Raw genomic sequence first — 18,512 nt, 5'->3', positions numbered from 1 at the left:
TAAAGAAATCCTCACGAAGTTTTCCTTCACCGCCGAGGACGACATGTATTTCACACATTATTAAAGAAGATGGAAATCGGTCCGGTTTGTAACCGCAATCATCAGTTAATATTCATGTGTTCTTTTTCAGCTGTTTTATTTTATTTCTACCAAATGTCAATTTATGTTTTATTTCCGTTAAGTTTTTTTTAAGTTTTATTATATTTATGTGTGCAGATCTATGTTGTCTGTTGGTTGGCTCTCGAGCATAATGGAATTACATAAGCTTTCATTATATTATACAAATGTTTGTATATAAATATGCGTATAATCAACTTTAATGACTGACTCGTTATATACATATGTCTCCCTTGAGATTGACTCCCGCGACCAAATAAGGTTCGGAATCGTCCTGAGCTTGCTTCATACTACTATAGTGTTATGTTAGTATTAATATTTTATAACGGAAAAGTAACTCAGTCTCTCTGTTATATTTTGAATGGTCAACCACTGAACCGAATTTGGTGAAATTTAGTTTAAGGCAGACACCAAGGCAGGACATAGGGTACTTTTTATACCTAAAACTTCGATAGTCTCCCCTAATATGCAGCGAAGCCAAAATATTTAAAAAACTACACTTAGGACGTGTGAAATATTTGTAATAACGAAATATATACCAAAACAAGGCAAATACTTTGGAAATTTCACACACACACACTCACTCATCGCGCCAAATAAGTATAACTTCGAAAATGTTCGGTATGCGTTCCTCATTTTTAGGGAAATGGAGGAATGTGATCTGAGCGTCTAATACGCGCAGCTATGAATAATTCAGTTTTCGCGTATTCACGCCCCTCATTTTATTACTTCTAAACTCTTCTGTACTATTTCTCTACATATAACCACTTTTGCCTACCTATCTACTATTAATTATTTTTATGTTAGCAGTGTTTTAGTATTCTATATTTAAATGTCAATAGTTTTTAATAAGAGGTTGGATATTTTTATATTATAAAATAATATTAATTGGTATTGAGACTTTAAGTTTTATTATATACTTATGTGTAGTTAAAAACTGTTTTATGAATTTGTAAATAGCTATAATTGTATGGTAGAACAAGATAAACAACAACAGCGCAATTTTTAAGACATTTTCTGCCTCGCACAACCACTCTGTGGAACCAGCTTTCGCCGGCGGTTTTTCCGAACCGATACGACTTGGGAACCTTCAAGAAAAGAGCGTACTCCTTCCTGAAAGGCCGGCAAAACCCCTGCAAGCCCCCAGGTGTTGCAGATGTCCATGGGCGTTGGTAGTCACTTTCTATCAGGTGAGCCTCCTGCACGTTTGCCACCTCTAATATAAAAAAAAAGATAATACTTTACAAAATCAAACATAAACTATGTATGTAAATACACGAACGATTGTTCACTTACTTTTTAAAAAAGCTGACCAGACAGACGTTGTCCTGCCTTTACTATGAATATTCAATTCGAAATGGTATAAATTAATAAAAAAGAAAATTTATGTCAAAACGTCAAATTAATATTAATATATTAATAAACGTAGTTTATTATTAATAATGCTTAATGATACACAAATAATATATTAAGTAATGTTTTCTGGTTTTTTATGTTCCGAGCAACTTACTTATTTTTTTTTTAAGAACACTAACAAACATAAAAAAAACAGCGAAATTGGTCCAGCTGTTCACGCGTGACGCCGTGACCAAGGGATTCATTTTTATAAATATAGATTATCGTCGTTTTGGTTAAATTTTATCCTAACTGTCATTACGTTTCGTTACACCTAATGCGTTAATGTGAACAAAATAATACGTATAATTATTTGAATGATATCGTACTTTTTAAATTAATCATTATGAATAAAAACATATATCGAAATACATATCTAAATATTTTTTTTTTCTTATTAAATTGAATGCATACAAAATAACGCATCTGCTTTTCTCCTTATAACAGGAAATGAGACAGACGACGAAAATAGAAATACGGAACAACAATTTGCTACCACAGACTATATTAGCATAAAAGAAAAACGCTTTTCGTTATATTGGGGTCGTTATTTTACAATAGTTTAAAAAAGTAAATTCATATGACTATATATAGAAATGGATATGACATACAATAGAATTGAATGTTTTTTAATTTTATATTCATACCGAATTGTGTCATATTATATGTATTTGATTATTATTTTAAATAAATATTAATAGGTGTTTAAAAAAATCAGTTTATAATATTAAAATTTTATTATAAAACAGAACGTTGTAATGTACAAACATATATTATTATTAAAATAGAATTTAATCAACAATATAATTCAAATAACAAAAAATTAACAATTTACTAAATAATTCTAAAATTATTATAATCTTTGGACATATAAAACTCTTTATAAAATATCATTAAAGTAGTTGAATACTTAATGTATGTGTCAAAACTGATTGACTTATCCGGTGTATATCCCTCCTTACATTTACGTTCAGTACAAATCAATATTTCAACATAATTTTAATCGGCTATTCTGTAATAACTTACTTTGTATCTCAACTTTAAAACCAACTTATTGTGATACGTTATATTGATGCTTGTACGCTATAAAGTTTGGCGTATATTTTACGATCGTGATCTGCGATGAGTTTCGAGTTTGTAGTTACAGAATAGCAGAGCAAAGAGAAAAAAGCACATGTCATTTAGTCTTTATTTTTTAATTCTTAAGTAATATATTATTACACAAATGTCTTTAGATGTAATATTTCTTTTGTACATGTTGTATTTGAGTAGGATACTTAATTATTGTCTTATCGTATCCGATCGAATGCACGTTATCTTGTTTCATCTCCTCCTAATGTTTCGAAGATATGTTTGTACCAGAAGTCAACAGTCTTCCCCCATGCACCTAAGGTCTTGTCGTCTAGTTTCAAAACTTCGATGAACATTTTCACTATAACCCCTTTTAGATCCTGTAAAGTGTTGTCAGTTAGAAAATATAGATCTTATCACTTATGACGATGTAACGCTTTCATGAGTAAACAGATTTACAGAAAAAAGTCAATTGTTTGTCTATATGACTATTACGTGAGATATTAAACGTTTAAAGATCATACCTAAAATATATAGGTATTTTGATATAATCTTTCGTTGAAGAAATCATTTTTAAAATTGCTATATACTCGTATAGTACAATTTTTTTAGTTTAAAAATAATAAAAATACTGGCAAATTAACTGACGGTAAGTGTTCACCATCGCCCAAAGACATTGCTAATGTAAGAAATATTAAACATTCCTTACATCGTCATCGCCACCAACCTAAGGAAGAAAGATGTTATGCCCCTTGTGCCTGTATCTGCATAGTGGTAGCCATGATTTTTCAATAGAAGTAGCGTCGGAAGGCCCAAGCTTATACAATTTTTTCTAGAGGGGATTGTGTTTACTTGGTAAGTTGTACCTACCCAACCCGACCTAGCTATGCTAATGGCCTATAGTGCACTTGCTCATTTACCCTTGATAGGTGGTAGAATAAGCGATGAATTGATGGTAACCTACCTAGACGGATTTGCACAAAGCCTATGAAGCTAACCTATAGGTGAATAGGCTATCACCAAGCATAGATCTTGGTTAAGCTATCATTTTTAGCATTTCTACCAAATTTTTCGTACTTATCCAATTACTACGTTGTTGATTAAAAATTGAAATATGAATAATGAAATATATGGTCTACCAGCAATGTCGATTTTTGTATAAACATAATGTAATAATGATGTTTGACGACCTCCGTGGTCGAGTAGTGTGTACACCGGTTTTCATGGGTACGCCACTCTGAGGTCCCGGGTTCGATTCCCGGCCGAGTCGATGTAGAAAAAGTTCATTAGTTTTCTATGTTGTCTTGGGTCTGGGTGTCTGTGGTACCGTCGTTACTTCTGATTTCCATAACACAAGTGCTTTAGCTACTTACATTGGGATCAGAATAATGTATGTGATGTTGTCCAAAAAAAAAAAAAAATGATGTGACGTGTCTATCTCTCCTACATATTCATTATCATGTATAGATATGACTTTGCAAATGCGCTTCAGATGAAAATAGTAAGGAGATAATGCTATCACATTTGTAAGAAAGATATGCGAGATGAGGAAAACATACACACACATGAATAGACATCGATGTCGATGACACGAACATAAAGAGCCAGACCGTAAGCTTAGGGGGCTCTGACTCACTAACACAACTTAGGGGCCCACCTAAGACAAATCTGAACGTAGGCTTTAATTAAATTAATTGAATGGGTTGATTGCAGGACTCGCAGGGCTGCAAACCATAAGATCTATTTTATTTAATAAAGTTACGGAATCATTTGCATTTTTGTCTATTTTTGACTTTGACTTGATTTAGGGGAGCCCTTGAATCCACGGGGCCTTGGGCTGAAGCCCAAAAAGCCATAAGGTAGATCCGGCCATGCACACATACATATTCTATAAAACACCGAATAGAATTCTGGGCTCTACGAATGTGACAATTTGTTTAAAATTGGATTCAACAAGTCAGCGCACTGACGTTTCAAGTCTGGTAAAGTTTAGCAATGACCTTGCTAAAAATATATCACAAAGAACTGTCACCCGAATTTATATGACCCTTGTGAGAAGTGTTTATACTTACATGGAAATGTCTTTTTTGTATCTTTCGTTTCCCGTGTGATTCTCCTAGCTTGTTCATCATGGCGGCGACAATTTCTGGTTGATTGAGGTTATCCACTGCTAAGCTGATCGATGACATGAGGTTGATGACGTGCGCTTTAAACTGATGATTCTGACTGTATTGATCTTCAGGTAAGTTACGTATCATTTTGAAGAATTCCTTCGTCTCTGGATACGCACGGAAAAGTCTGTTTATAAAATTAATATGATTTGTAATATAACATTATTTTCACTATGTGAAAAGTGTAAATAAGTACATCTAAATAGTTGTTAGTAGAAAGTACTAGCGATAGTAAGAATTTACCAATATTTTGTCAAAGAATTTGATATGGTGTTGAAAATGTTTTTTTTTTGTCTGATTTTTATCGATTTCTTTGATCTCGCAAAATCAAAGAGATCCTTTATTTTATACCAACATTGAACGTTTGCGTTGTAGCGAACATCTGGCGCTGACATGCTGCTCTCCAAACACAAGTGCAATAAAAATTTTATGCGCTATAAATTGAATTGAATGAACTTAATTACTAGTAAAACCAATCTTTTTTTATAAATCATTAACAATAGTAATAAAAAACTGGAAAATGAGGTGTTCGATAAACACGCTAAGCAACCGGTTCTTAAACCGGTGTGTATTGTTCGAATGACAAATTCATTCTTTCGTTTTGCGGTATTTTTGGAAAAGGCCAAAATGTCAAATATTTTAAAATATTATCGAAGGCCTCGTATCGTTTTTGAATAATTATTTTTATGTATATAAATATAGGTATGTAATATAAAAAATATATTATTAATAATTCTGATGATTAAAGCTAAATATTTGGAAGGAACGACCGAAATAGCTGATCTGGTTCCAATAAAAACTAATTGAATGGAATTGTGTTATTGTGTGTTTGTAACCGAGATTCGTATTTATTTGTAGATTGGACTCGATGAATATATGAATGGACGATGACAGGGTCAAAGGCTAATCTAACGTTTCTCAATACATCATCCGACATGTATGTGTTATAAGGTTTTATCTGTTTTATAAGGACCGTTATAATAAATCTAGTTAGATTTTATTCAAGTCAAAAATTATATAATTTAAATTATTAATTATTGCCATTCCGTTTTCCACTCCAACTGAGCTTAAAGCTTTTGTTAGGATTGGACCTTCGACTTCACATCATTATGGCCCCTTATACCGCTTAGCTATTGCACTAATATAATATCAGATACCCTTTTTAATCGTATGAGAATTAAGTCGTGCATGACCAGGTTTTAATTCCGCAATTAAGGTTCACGTATCCATACCAAATAGCCTTTTCTATCACAAAAAAATGATTTGTTTTTATATTTAAATACCTTTTCAACAGTTCAGTCCCAGTAGCCACAGGATCAGCGCTTGCTATTGCCCAAGATTTCTGTACTGCATGTATGTCTCTCCTAGTTAACCCTGATTTTTCGTTCACGCTGTTTGGATCACCACCCCACCAAAGATGACTCACCCAACCACCCATCTGTACCAAAGGACAAAAGATTAAGAATCGAATGACAATAGTCACGTAGGACTGTCACTGTTTTGAGTATTTACCATGTTTTTTATTTTTATTTGGTGGATCTCGATATTTCGACATTATTTACGAATGTCTTGTCTTGTCGAGACTCGAGCTCCACCAAATAAAAATAAAAAACATGGTAAATATCCCGTTTTAAATACTGATAGTAATGAAAATAACCATGTTAATTTAAAATTTTATTTAATTTGTTAGATTGTTTGTGTCAATTTTTTATATTGTAATCGAACTACTTCCTCTTATTCCATGAAGTTAAAATTACATGTAGATTCAAGTGCGATGACAAATCAAATGATAATCATGACACATCCAGAATTACCTAAAGATGAAGGAGCTTCTCAAAAATCACAGCATAGATACGAGTACAGATTTTGTTTTTCCAATGTACTTTAATAATAATGTAACATGTGTGTTGATAATAATCGATCTCTATAAACTCAAAACCGACTTCTATGACGTGACTAATTAGTAGCCATCTAGTCTTCAAGCGTAATTAAATAATAAGCATCCCAATACACAAACTTTCGTATTTTCAATATTAATAATATAAACGAAACGTTTGCTTTAACAATCGTCTCAAAATTTCCCCCATCACATAGAATATATTTACGACGAATTTAATAAAATAAAACTCGTTTTTGAATTTTATAGTATTGAGGTTTCCTACTGAAATAACTTTTTTTAAATCTTTTGATTTTACAAAAGTATTCTACCATACAGCCACTGATTGTTTTACCGTGGTCCAATAAACAAGTAATCCTATTTGCATGATAAATGATATTACAACAAACGTAAGTTATCACGACATTGCATAGTCCGTATATATAGTTTAAGAGAGAATGAAGTAAAACAGAAATGAAATGATAAACAAAATCGATGCAGTTATTTTAAAATTCGTTTTTTACCCATTTAATAACACAAATTAAAATTGTAGATAATTTATACCTATAAAATAAATGTTAAAAAATGGTACGTGTATTTATGCATACACGAGAGAAGTTCTACTTGTTCGGCATAATTATAAATAGGATCAAAATAATAATAACGAGAAATGTAATATCTTTTTTTCATCACTATTATAACACACTTATAAATTTAATCATTTACATATAATTTTATAATAAAATAAACATTTTAAAATAAAGTGTGAAATTGACTATTTCGAGCGATTTTACACTTAATTGACGGTTTAGAGAGCAAATTCATCGTGTATTCATCGTGTAGTTTTCACGTCACCCTGGGCGCGCATCATAGAAATTCACTCTCATATTTTATTCCGTAACGAGCCAAAATAAATATAACTTCAAAAACAATGTATTCAAGTCTAAATAAAAATTGGTGGACGTAATACTATTGAACAAAAATAAAACTTACGTTAAATTTACGATGCGTCTTTTACTCAAGGTGGTCCGATTAAGATTAAATAAGTGCTTCGTTGAATGATCTATTAACATATGACCCCTACTATCGAAGTTAGATAGACGGTCATATTTAATTTTAAGACGATGATAGTAATATGTTTATATATATATAGATGTTCTATACATATGTGTGTGTGCAACTGAACTCCTCGAACTTTTTTTTGCGTATTTTGGTTGGGTTACTGGTAGTTTTATATTGGACTCGGTAGGTGGCGCTTCGATCGCTCGCGAGTCATGGCCGTTCACATTATTACATGCGCTATTGAGTCCCCATTTTAAAAGATTATATTAAACTAGTTGTCATTTGGCTTCGTTCGCGTTTTAGGGTTGGTCCTCAGGTTAGGCATAAATAAGAAGCCTATGTCATGACTTGGAAATCTAGCTTGATTCATACTAAATTTTTATCAAATTCGATTCAGTATTGACCGTTTAAGAGCAATAGACAGAGTAACTTTCGCATTTATAATTAGTATAGGTATTGTCATTGAAGATTTGAAATAGTAATAACGGAAACTAATAATTTAAATATATATAATAAACAAATTTAATTTTTCCTTTATAACAATAATAGTTTATATGTAGTCGAATTTTGGCTCCTGATGCTACACTCACTACTATACTAGAATGCATATAACTACGGGTAAATTGTATATCCCTTAAATATACTTTTGATAAAGAATGTAAATCAAGAATGAACAAGGAATGAAAAAGAACTGTACTTTTATATCCATATCAATTATATTCAGTAGAACAGCGACATTCTCTATGTGTCACACTGGACTGAAACCTCCTTTTTTGCTGCTCAAATTAATTACATGATAACTCAGTGTAAACCCCGGGCTTGAACTCAGAATCATTGATTGAGATTCAGGTCTTGTTACCACTGGGCAACGGCTCTAAACAAACGGCATTCATGATATTCATTAAAATCCAATACAAAAATAAATATATCGTCGATGTAAGAGCAATAACAATAATAAGCAACTACAATATATCAATAAAATCTTGAAATATTTCTTGGACATTCAATCAAATGTTGCAATTGTTGATTGGTCACACTTACGTATTACTGCGTTTACTATTTTTGCTTGTAACACGAAAGTGCTCCACGTGATTGTTATCCCAGCAGTTTGTTAACTAAAGACTTTGTGCAAACACTTCGATCCCGTTGGCCGTCGCCAATATTTGATTGGGCACTACAATGAATTAGCTCGGGATTTTCCGTAAAGCTATAAATTGTAAAATCTTACTATACTGATGATGTAGGTTTCCATCCTCTTTTACCAACGGTTTGCAATGAATACATATGAAAATTCCATTTAAAATTTGTGATTACATTGTGTACAGATTTATAGGCTAACATGACATGTAGGTTATAAAATTATACTACAACATTTTTGGTATATAAAAAAAAAAAACAAGTAGATTTACCTTAAAAATTAAACAAATCATTTTTTCTAATAACTAAATATTTGTGATGGGTAATTGTAGTATAATGAGGGATTTCAACTCGTACTGAGGGTTTAAAAATATTTTTTATAGTTTAAATTCATGCATTGATATAATAAATTAATTATTTCAATTCTTGTTCTTAATTATATTATGGAAGATAAATCCTTCCAATGTAAGAACTTTTTATTAAAAATACGTTTGTGACGCTACTCACTGTTATTCGATATATACATTTGTTTGGTCGTTCTATTTTCACAGAGCGAAACATACTAAATTATTTGTCAACATAACATTATATACGAGCTATATTTAAACATTATCGTCGGCATTGTTAGAACAGACGAAACTTATTTTTATGTATATTATGAAACGTAGAGGAAAATTGTCTGGGGTTCCATAAGATTATTTCGCAATTTTTTTATTAAACATTACATTGCGGTAAAATTTTTATACGTACTGTATGATATAATTTCTTTAACATTAGTTATAATATAATTTTATTATATACATTTTACTATTAAATTAATAAAAAGGTTTTTATATATTATTTTTGCATTTAAAATATCAAAATGAATATGATAACTTTAAAACTGTAACTAACACAGAATATATAAAATATTCTTTTATTTTAAAATCAGAATAAGAAATTCCATAAATATAAATAGTATTAACTCACCGTCTGTTTAAGCGAAGTTTCGTATTTAACTACACACGTGGTTATCGTTTAAATAAAGCATTAAGAACGTGTAACGCGTATGATGATTGTCACTGTACTAACGACACAAATATATTCATGTGATTTTATTATGTTTTTATCGCTTTAAAGACGTTGTAAGAGATTTAATGATTAATTTATCAAATCAGCATTGTCATAAACTTCATATGTTGATTGTGTTGTGTAATTTATAGTACTTTTATTATAATATAGTTATTCAAATCAGAGAAAATTTTAACTGCTGTTTACACGCCACCAGCCTTGGAAAGTAAGATGTTATATCCCTTTTGTCTGGTGTTACACTGGCTCACTCACGCTTCAAAATAGAAGACAACAATACTAAGTATTTATTTTTCGCAGTGGAATATGTGATGAGTACACAAAGCCTAAAAAAGGTTTTTGGTCTTTTACGAAATAAAATAAGATTAAAGAAAAGTATAGTAGAGAGCTGTTGATTGATGTTATGTAACGTAAACGTACGTAAACAATTGTTTCTCTGAATTGGTAATGTTTAGTTTTTTTTTTTTTATATATATATCGCACTTTCGAACTTCATTATCATTCTGTTAGTCAATTTTTTTTTAATAGTACACAATTAGTGATAGTGAATTTTTAAATTTTATTGTATTTCTAAAAATATATTTTTTTAATCTTTTAAAGATCATTACGGTATTTGAATATTCTAAAATAAGTATTATTTCATTGTTCGTTAGTCGTAATTAAAATATGCTAAATTACGTACGACTATCTTGTAAAGCAAAAATACAATGACGTAGATAAATGATCATATTGGACAATAAAACATAAATTATAATTGCATCAATGACTAGTAAGCGTTGTTTAAATTAATTATCATAAAATAAATACTCTATTTTCCGCAATAACAACCGTTTGGGAAATTCTGTTTGGATGTAGAGTTTTTCATACTATTGGTTAATTCATAATCCTATAAATTCCAAATTAGGATATTTTTGTAGGCATTATTTTTAGGCAAACTGACAAATAGACTAGCTGATGGTAAGATTTGTTAGAAATACTAACCATTGCTTACGTCATCAGTCCTCCTTGGGAACTAAGATGCTATGTCCTTTATGTGTGTTACACTGATCCATTCACCAATCACGATTACAATCTTCATATATATAATTGATCGATTGTATATCAAGTAATATCGCGTATCTATATATGTTATATATTTCATAGTACGTACGACGATGTACAATATATGTCTTTATCTGAAATAACTCTTTGCTCTAAGCGTTATAAATAGTTTATTATTTGGTACGCATCTTATATTGTATAACTTATGTATTCCATATGAGGATGATATGCCTGTGATAACTATCACTATTCAGTTCAGTCTTATTTATTTTTATCTACTATTTACGCTAGAACTAAAAAAAACAAAAGCGCGCGAATCTAAACAGCCATTAATTTTTAGTCGATATTGGTGCGACTTGTAATTTGTTAAAAGTGTTCGTTATGTTTTATTAGACTTGTAAGCTTTACTATTTTATTTGGGAGTTTATTTATATTAAGATAAATTCGAAGTTAGCTAGTTAGTAGAGCTTTTTTTGGTTTGTTAGTAAATTGTTTTAAGTAATTTAAATTATTGTATTTTTAAGTCTATTTCATTTCTGCACGATTCTAATCGAAGACAAAGAGATTTAGACATTGAAAATCTCTAATACTACTTTTTACTAACATGTAATATTAATAAAAATGCCTCTTATTTTTATATAAAATAAAAGTTCGTGCGTTCGAAGAATACCTACATGTGTAAGATATCGACTTGAATTTAACCTTGAGTTTCTTTCAACGTCAAAACAATAATAGTCATAAATGTTTTATTTTTCTTTAAATTTGATGCAGCTGTTATCACTTAATATTACAAAGCAAACATATTCCGCAGCGCCTGTGTGTCTAAAAGGGGTCAACTCAAAAAGTAGCGATCGGATTTTCATACCATTTTTACCAATGGACGGAGTGATTCATGAGACAGGTGTAGTGAGTTTTATGTAAATTGACTGAAATTTGACGATGATTGATGAAGTAGATTAATTTATATAAGTCTATTAAAGTGAAAATTATTGTGAAATTACACTCCGAATGATAACTTACTAATAATTACTTTTTTGGTATACTTATTTATATTATGAGATGTTATGACCATAAAAATGTATACCTTACAAATATATATATATATATATATATTAATTATGTTTAAAGCTCTAACCAAACTTTAAGATTGTTCTTTGGTCATATAATAATATTAAATAATAGCTAAAGTAACAATCTTGACTGACTATGCATGCCATGACTGACAAGAATAAGCTATCAATAATCATAGCAAACAATTTCTTAAAAAAAAATTTTACAAAATACTTATGAAACGAAATGCGTAATAGTTTAATGTGAAAGCTATGTATGACATAAACGAACTTTTAACACATCTATACAAAATACCCATTTAATCCGCTGGGTGTCCCATGTAATGAACTTGTATTTAAATCTAATATCCAAGACTTTAAGTGTCTATATAAAACAAAATATTTTTAGAATCTACTACATATCCAATTCAATTCTTAGTTTAATGGCTTTTAGTTGTGCCGACATGGCACCGATTATTTCGCCAATGTCACGATTACTACATATTATTTAAATATAAAACAATTATGGCAGCTGGCAGCACAAGCATGTGTCAGTTTCGCAACGATTTTAAGTGAGAGGTGTCACTGTCAGTGTCACAATTACTTTGTGGGTAAATACGAACACGTTTTAAGAAATTTTGTTATAAAGGTTAAATTACACAGAAGAAATGGTAAATATTAGTGACAGTGCTGTAGAAAATATTGGAAGGGTGCTGAATGATCCGCAGAGGCCCATGAAAGAGCGTTTTCGGGCCCTTTTTACACTTCGAAACTTGGGAGGAGAAACTGCTATAAAATGTATAAGCGATTGCTTTAAAGATGAATCAGTTCTATTAAAACATGAGCTAGCATATTGCTTAGGTCAAATGCAAGATGTAAAGGCAGTACCTATTCTTAAAAGCGTTTTAGCAGACACGAACCAGGACCCGATAGTTCGACACGAAGCCGGTAGGTATTGTTTTATTTATTATCGCAATGTTTTAGTCACGTACGAGATATGGATTAATAGATTAGTTGCCGAAGTATTAGGGAGCGTTTCGATTCAAGCATTTTTTTAAGTTAAATTGAGATTTCATTATTAATTACTGAAGTAATCTTCTATTTATTAAAAGACACATATATTTAAATAATATGGTATTTAGATTTCTTTACTGATTTTTACAATCAAATTTTCAGGTGAGGCATTAGGTGCCATTGGAGATTCAGGCCTTCAAGAATTACTTGAAAAATATCAATATGACTCTGCTATAGAAGTAGCTGAAACATGTCAAATAGCATTACAGAGATTAAAATGGATCGCAGAAAAAAATAAAACAGAAAATAATTTATCACAAAGTCGTTATGCTTCTATTGATCCTGCACCTCCGAGTGAAGAAGTAAATATTGATGAGCTACGGAAAACAATGATGGATGAAAATAAAACCTTATTTGAGCGTTATAGAGCGATGTTTAGCTTACGTAACTTAGGGACTACAGAAAGTATTAATGCTTTAGGGGAAGGTAATTAGAAGTTATTTATGTATTAATACATTATTTTACATTACAAGAAAAAAAAATACAGATTTTTTTTTACATCTAATTAATCTGTAGTACAAGTAAAACCTAAATTTACATATATATCACTATTATAGAAAGAATATTTAAAAAAAATACTACATACAGACAAACTTTAATTCATTATAAAAATCCATTATAGAAATTAGAATAAACATAGATATTGCTTTTAAGTAATAAGACGGCTTTTTAGTACAGCTCCTTAACAATTTCATATTTTGTAATAAAGTTTTTCTTTAATGTTGGTTTACAATAAAGTATTTTAGTATCATTTTTAATCTATGATGTAATTTGTCAATTTAATTTAACTACAAAATATCATGTTCAACAAATTTATTAAATATAGTGGAAATCTCACTATAAAAAAATATATAATTTGATAATACCCAGAAAGATTAAATAAATTAAAGAATATTTTTTTTTCTTATTATATTCTTTTTTTTTCAGGCTTTAAAGCGAGTAGTGCACTATTTCGCCATGAAGTTGCTTTTATATTTGGCCAGATGCAGGATGAGCGCAGCGTGCCCTTCCTTAAGAAGACCTTAGAAGATACGACAGAACATGAAATGGTACGTCATGAAGCAGCTGAGGCCCTGGGCTCAATAGCTACTGATGAATGCACAGAAGTATTAACAAGGTACCTATTATTATAATACACTGAAATACTCGATAAATATGCTACTGCTGGCTAAAGTCATTTTATTCTTGTTAAGATGTTTGCGTAAATTCAATTTATTAGTAAATTCAGCACATGAAAAGTTTCTAGGGCTTGCTCACTTAACTGTAATCTTTAGACAAGATTCACATGTTCCAACATCCATCTAGGTTTTAAAATATTTTTTAAAAATTATATAAAAATATATATTATTTTTATAGTTATTGAAAAAAATATTTAATTAACTCTACTTGTATCCATTTTCACTAGAATAACTATAATAATCTGTATGAATGATAGCAACATTAAAAAAAAAAAATTGAAGTAAAAATACTTATTAAATGTTTTTAATTTAGTTTAATGATGACAGATGCTTTATTATAGTTTATCCATATAATGTTTTGTAGTTACATATTGTGTTTTTATGAAGGTATAAATCCAGAAGCTAAAATAGTATGGTTAATATTATTTCAGATATCTTCACGATCCCCGTCCTGTCGTCAGAGAGAGCTGTGAGGTGGCTCTTGACATGTCTGAATATGAGAACAGTCCAGAATTTCAGTATGCTAATACTTTGCTCACAGTGCAAGGATGATTTTACATGTGTTGTGATATGGTTAATTTTTTTAGATTACTTTCATAAAATATTTAATCATAAAGCAGAACAGCATAAAGTCAAATACACAAACAACTATTGTAATTAGTTAGGTAAATTATATTTTATGACAGAAATTATTTGTACTTATTTCAAAACTATTCTTTTTTTAGTTTTTATGAATTTAATTTTTGGTTTATAACGACATATTTTAATTTAATGCCTTTAATATCATACATTGTAACACAAAAGGTTCACTTTTAAGGATGGTGTGACAATAATTTTCCTATGTTATGTGTTCAATAGTTCAGAAGTGATAACTTTGACAGTCCGAACACTGTGGCTTAGAGTGAGAGAGGAGGAGTCTGCCTACTGCTGCCGTATGCCTAAGAGAAAGGGACGCCAGACAGACTGGCACCCTAACGCGTTATGTAACGAAGCAGTTTACTCTCCCATAAGAAGTCATCACTTCATAAATGTATTTATTGTACTAGCTTAATATAGCCGGCACGAGTCGATTCGGTCAAATCGGCATAAACAGTGGCCGAATGACAAGTGAGAGTCCAATAGACGACAAGCATCGACTGACAGACCAATCGCGTGCAGCCTCGGCGCTCCCGGATCCTTCATTCCTCCAAAGATACCTAAAAATATAATACTGCGCAGGTCAAGGTTGTGCTCACGATTGATGCCGTTTACTATACCTGTCCTAGTGTAGTGTGTAGTAATCATAAACAATTTATGATTTTTCATTAATTTGAGTTTATACTATTAATTTGCACTAGGATGCTTGTTTCCTACATTGCATTAAATAAGATTTGGCAGAATTTAATGGCCGCTATCTTTAAATCTATGTGGGATGTATATCGTTCACGGTACTATCGCCATTACAATTGCTGAGTCACTAAAATGCGTTGATGCTATTGATAACATATATCATATATAGACCAAAAAGAAAAAAAATACATATATTTAAAAAAAACGTACTGCTTTTGCATACAAGATACAATTTACATTTTCAAAATAATTGTAAAAAAATAGTTTTTTTAACAGTATTACGACATAATTTGTACTTGTACTTAAATATGCCTAAGTCTGTTTAACAATTCTATTGTGATTGCTTTTCCAGATCTAAAAGGTTTAGTAAGAGAAAAAAGTTTTAATATTATCAAGAAACCCAAAAGCCGAAAATTTTTTATTTGTATACAAGCGTCTTAAAAATCATAAAATTGCGTATATACAAGCTGTTTCCGGTGTAAGTTTATCTTCGGAGATTATTTTATATATTTAAGTTGAATTTTCTCAAAAGTGTACACAGTTACAGAATTATTATATATACGCGCCATGTTAAATTATTAGCGTTATATATAAATGAATATATAAAATATTTTTTGTTCAAAACTACATTTATGATGAAATAAATAAATTATTTTTTATTACTATTGAGTTTTATTTTCAATGCATGTTACTCAAAGAAAATTATTAATATTTTTTAGTTTGGTTGTATAGATTTATATTTTAAACAGTTTTATTGATAGCGTTTTATGTTTTCAATAAAATTTTAATATTACAATGTTTTTGTTGAAAATCTTACGATACATAAAAAATAACGTGTATGATTCCAATTATATGATGTAATTATAAAACATTTTGTACAATGTATATCACTCAAATAGAGTTTGTTATTTGTATAACAATGAGTATAATTTTATCTGTGGTGAGTATTGATAACGATAAGACTAATAAATATTATATTTATTCGACGTATAGGTCTATTTATTGTATATTTTCTTATTTTCTAAATGTACTAAAATGAGAATCATAAAAAAACAGATAATAAAATGTAATATTTACTCTAGTCATTGGAGTCAATGACTATATCAAAAATAAATAAAAAAATCGTCTTCTTTTAATGATTGATTTGCAAAAATATGGTTTAATGCACTCAATTTGAAAACTAGGTACTAGTCGAAATATTGTCATTCACGTGACTTTTTATATATTTGTAATAAACACATGTTTTATAAATTATCCCAAAAGTATTATAGTATTAGTTATATATCTGCCTATTGATAATATTAATAGAAAAAAGTCAAGTTTTCATGAAAAATAATTATATGAAAAATATAACATTTATTTACCTACTTTTTTGATTATTACGTAGATTAAATTTTCTGTCATTAGAGTGATATAGAGAAAAGTTTATAAATGTTGTTAGTATTTTTATACATTGAACTTTCTTATATTAAGTTGTATTTTTTTCTAATAAAATATAAGTTGTTTTTTTTTAGTCATTAAATGTTTTAGAAGCCGAACAGACTTCATTCTTCGGTTTCACACATGAGGTTAGCATCAGTACAATTACTTTAGAGTTGATACAGCAACTAGAAGGGCAAGTCTATTTACACACGAAAGGCGATCGCCGCGTTCGCAGGTATTTTGAAACTTATGACACCCCTTTTACTGGGCAGGGAAGAAGGATGGATTATGATTCTAATTACTAGAAAAAGATAATATTATAAAACCACTATAAATTATATTTTCTATTAAAAATATTTTTCATTTAATTTCCATTTTTTCAATTAGGTACTTAGCTTTTAATTAAGTTCGATACTTTGGAACTTTTACCTAGAAAAATAATGTTAGCATTTAATTCATTTTCATTTTATATGACAGTCAGCAGACATTAATTAGCTTTTATATGATGACTCCGTCATTCTCCGATTCGTCCTCCCTTTTATAACGTGTTTATGTAATGGCCATTTTTAATTTGCCGTAAGTACAATAATCTTTTAAATTAAATCTGGAATTAAAACTTATATGAATTATTAATAATTAATGAAATTAATTATAAAAATATTAATAATTATACTTAGAAAAAATCCCGAATAACAGTAAGAAATATTACAAATTAACATCTTAGTAGGTACTTAAGGTCGGTGGTGCATTGGCGATGTAAGAAATGTTTAATAACCCTTACAGTCTATGGCCGGTGGCACGCCATTCTGCCAATCTATTTTAAATAAAAAGTAAGTACATTATAATATCATTTACATGTCCACGTTACTAAAGCTGAAAAAGCTGTTCCTCTCTTTTCTTCTTTAAAACAAAGGGATTCTAACAGATGATTGTGATTATAACCTGAGAATATTAATCATCAATAGAGACTAGCCAACTGAGTTGAACATATTATAGTGTTACGCCAAATAGCAGGGTTCAGTGTTGTTGTGTTCCAGTTTGAAGAGTAAGTGAGCCAGTGTAACTACAGGCACAAGATACCTAACATCTTAGTTCTCAAGTTTGGTAGCGCATTGGCAATGTAAAAAAATTGGCCATTGTCGCCATGTGACCACCTACTATCAGGTAAACCATTGGCTCGTACGCCAACCTAAGAGTATATCATAAAAAATGGGGCAGCAGCTTTACGTGCTTTCCGTGTTACAGTGTTACAGTACTGCCAACTTCCAAACTTCGGCTTGCTTCTGAGAATTTGTTGAAAGAAGTTTTCTTAAGTTCTTATAATGCGGCCATATTAATTAGCGACGAGTTCGATGATATATTTAAATATTTATTAGTTATGAAGTCTTTAGGCCTGAAATTTCCCAAAAGTCTAAGAATGCTAGGAAGTTACTCATGGCTGGGTTATTAAATTGAAACATGTCACGCTTGAAATTTAATAAGGGATATACGTGTGATGTAATGTTATTACTTCGTCTTATCT

At 30.1% G+C, this 18,512-nt stretch overlaps 2 protein-coding genes across 3 annotated transcripts; one reads left to right on the top strand and one right to left on the bottom strand.

Moving 5' to 3' along the window:
- Positions 1–2,362: 2,362 nt before the first annotated feature.
- On the bottom strand, positions 2,363–9,910 carry LOC125065981 (myoglobin). Of its 2 annotated transcripts, none has more exons than XM_047673849.1 (4): positions 9,799–9,910; positions 6,038–6,192; positions 4,656–4,881; positions 2,363–2,963 (listed from the first exon to the last, which is right to left on the bottom strand). In XM_047673849.1, exons 2-4 carry the CDS (start codon positions 6,190–6,192, stop codon positions 2,826–2,828), a joined length of 519 nt encoding a protein of 172 aa, XP_047529805.1. In that variant the 5' UTR covers positions 9,799–9,910; the 3' UTR covers positions 2,363–2,825. The 2 variants fall into 2 exon arrangements, with proteins under 2 accessions (XP_047529805.1, XP_047529806.1); XM_047673850.1 differs by lacking the exon at positions 9,799–9,910 and adding an exon at positions 7,624–7,695.
- Positions 9,911–12,557: 2,647 nt separating this feature from the next.
- Positions 12,558–16,112, top strand: LOC125065613 (deoxyhypusine hydroxylase). Its single transcript, XM_047673331.1, has 4 exons — positions 12,558–12,935; positions 13,164–13,487; positions 13,989–14,178; positions 14,671–16,112. The coding sequence occupies exons 1-4, from the start codon at positions 12,656–12,658 to the stop codon at positions 14,789–14,791; spliced, it is 915 nt and encodes a 304-aa protein (XP_047529287.1). The 5' UTR covers positions 12,558–12,655; the 3' UTR covers positions 14,792–16,112.
- Positions 16,113–18,512: the final 2,400 nt, after the last annotated feature.

This window comes from Vanessa atalanta, chromosome 8, assembly GCF_905147765.1.
Source record: "Vanessa atalanta chromosome 8, ilVanAtal1.2, whole genome shotgun sequence".
Taxonomy (NCBI): Eukaryota; Metazoa; Arthropoda; class Insecta; order Lepidoptera; family Nymphalidae; genus Vanessa; species Vanessa atalanta.
This window is presented reverse-complemented; position numbering and strand designations above follow the sequence as displayed.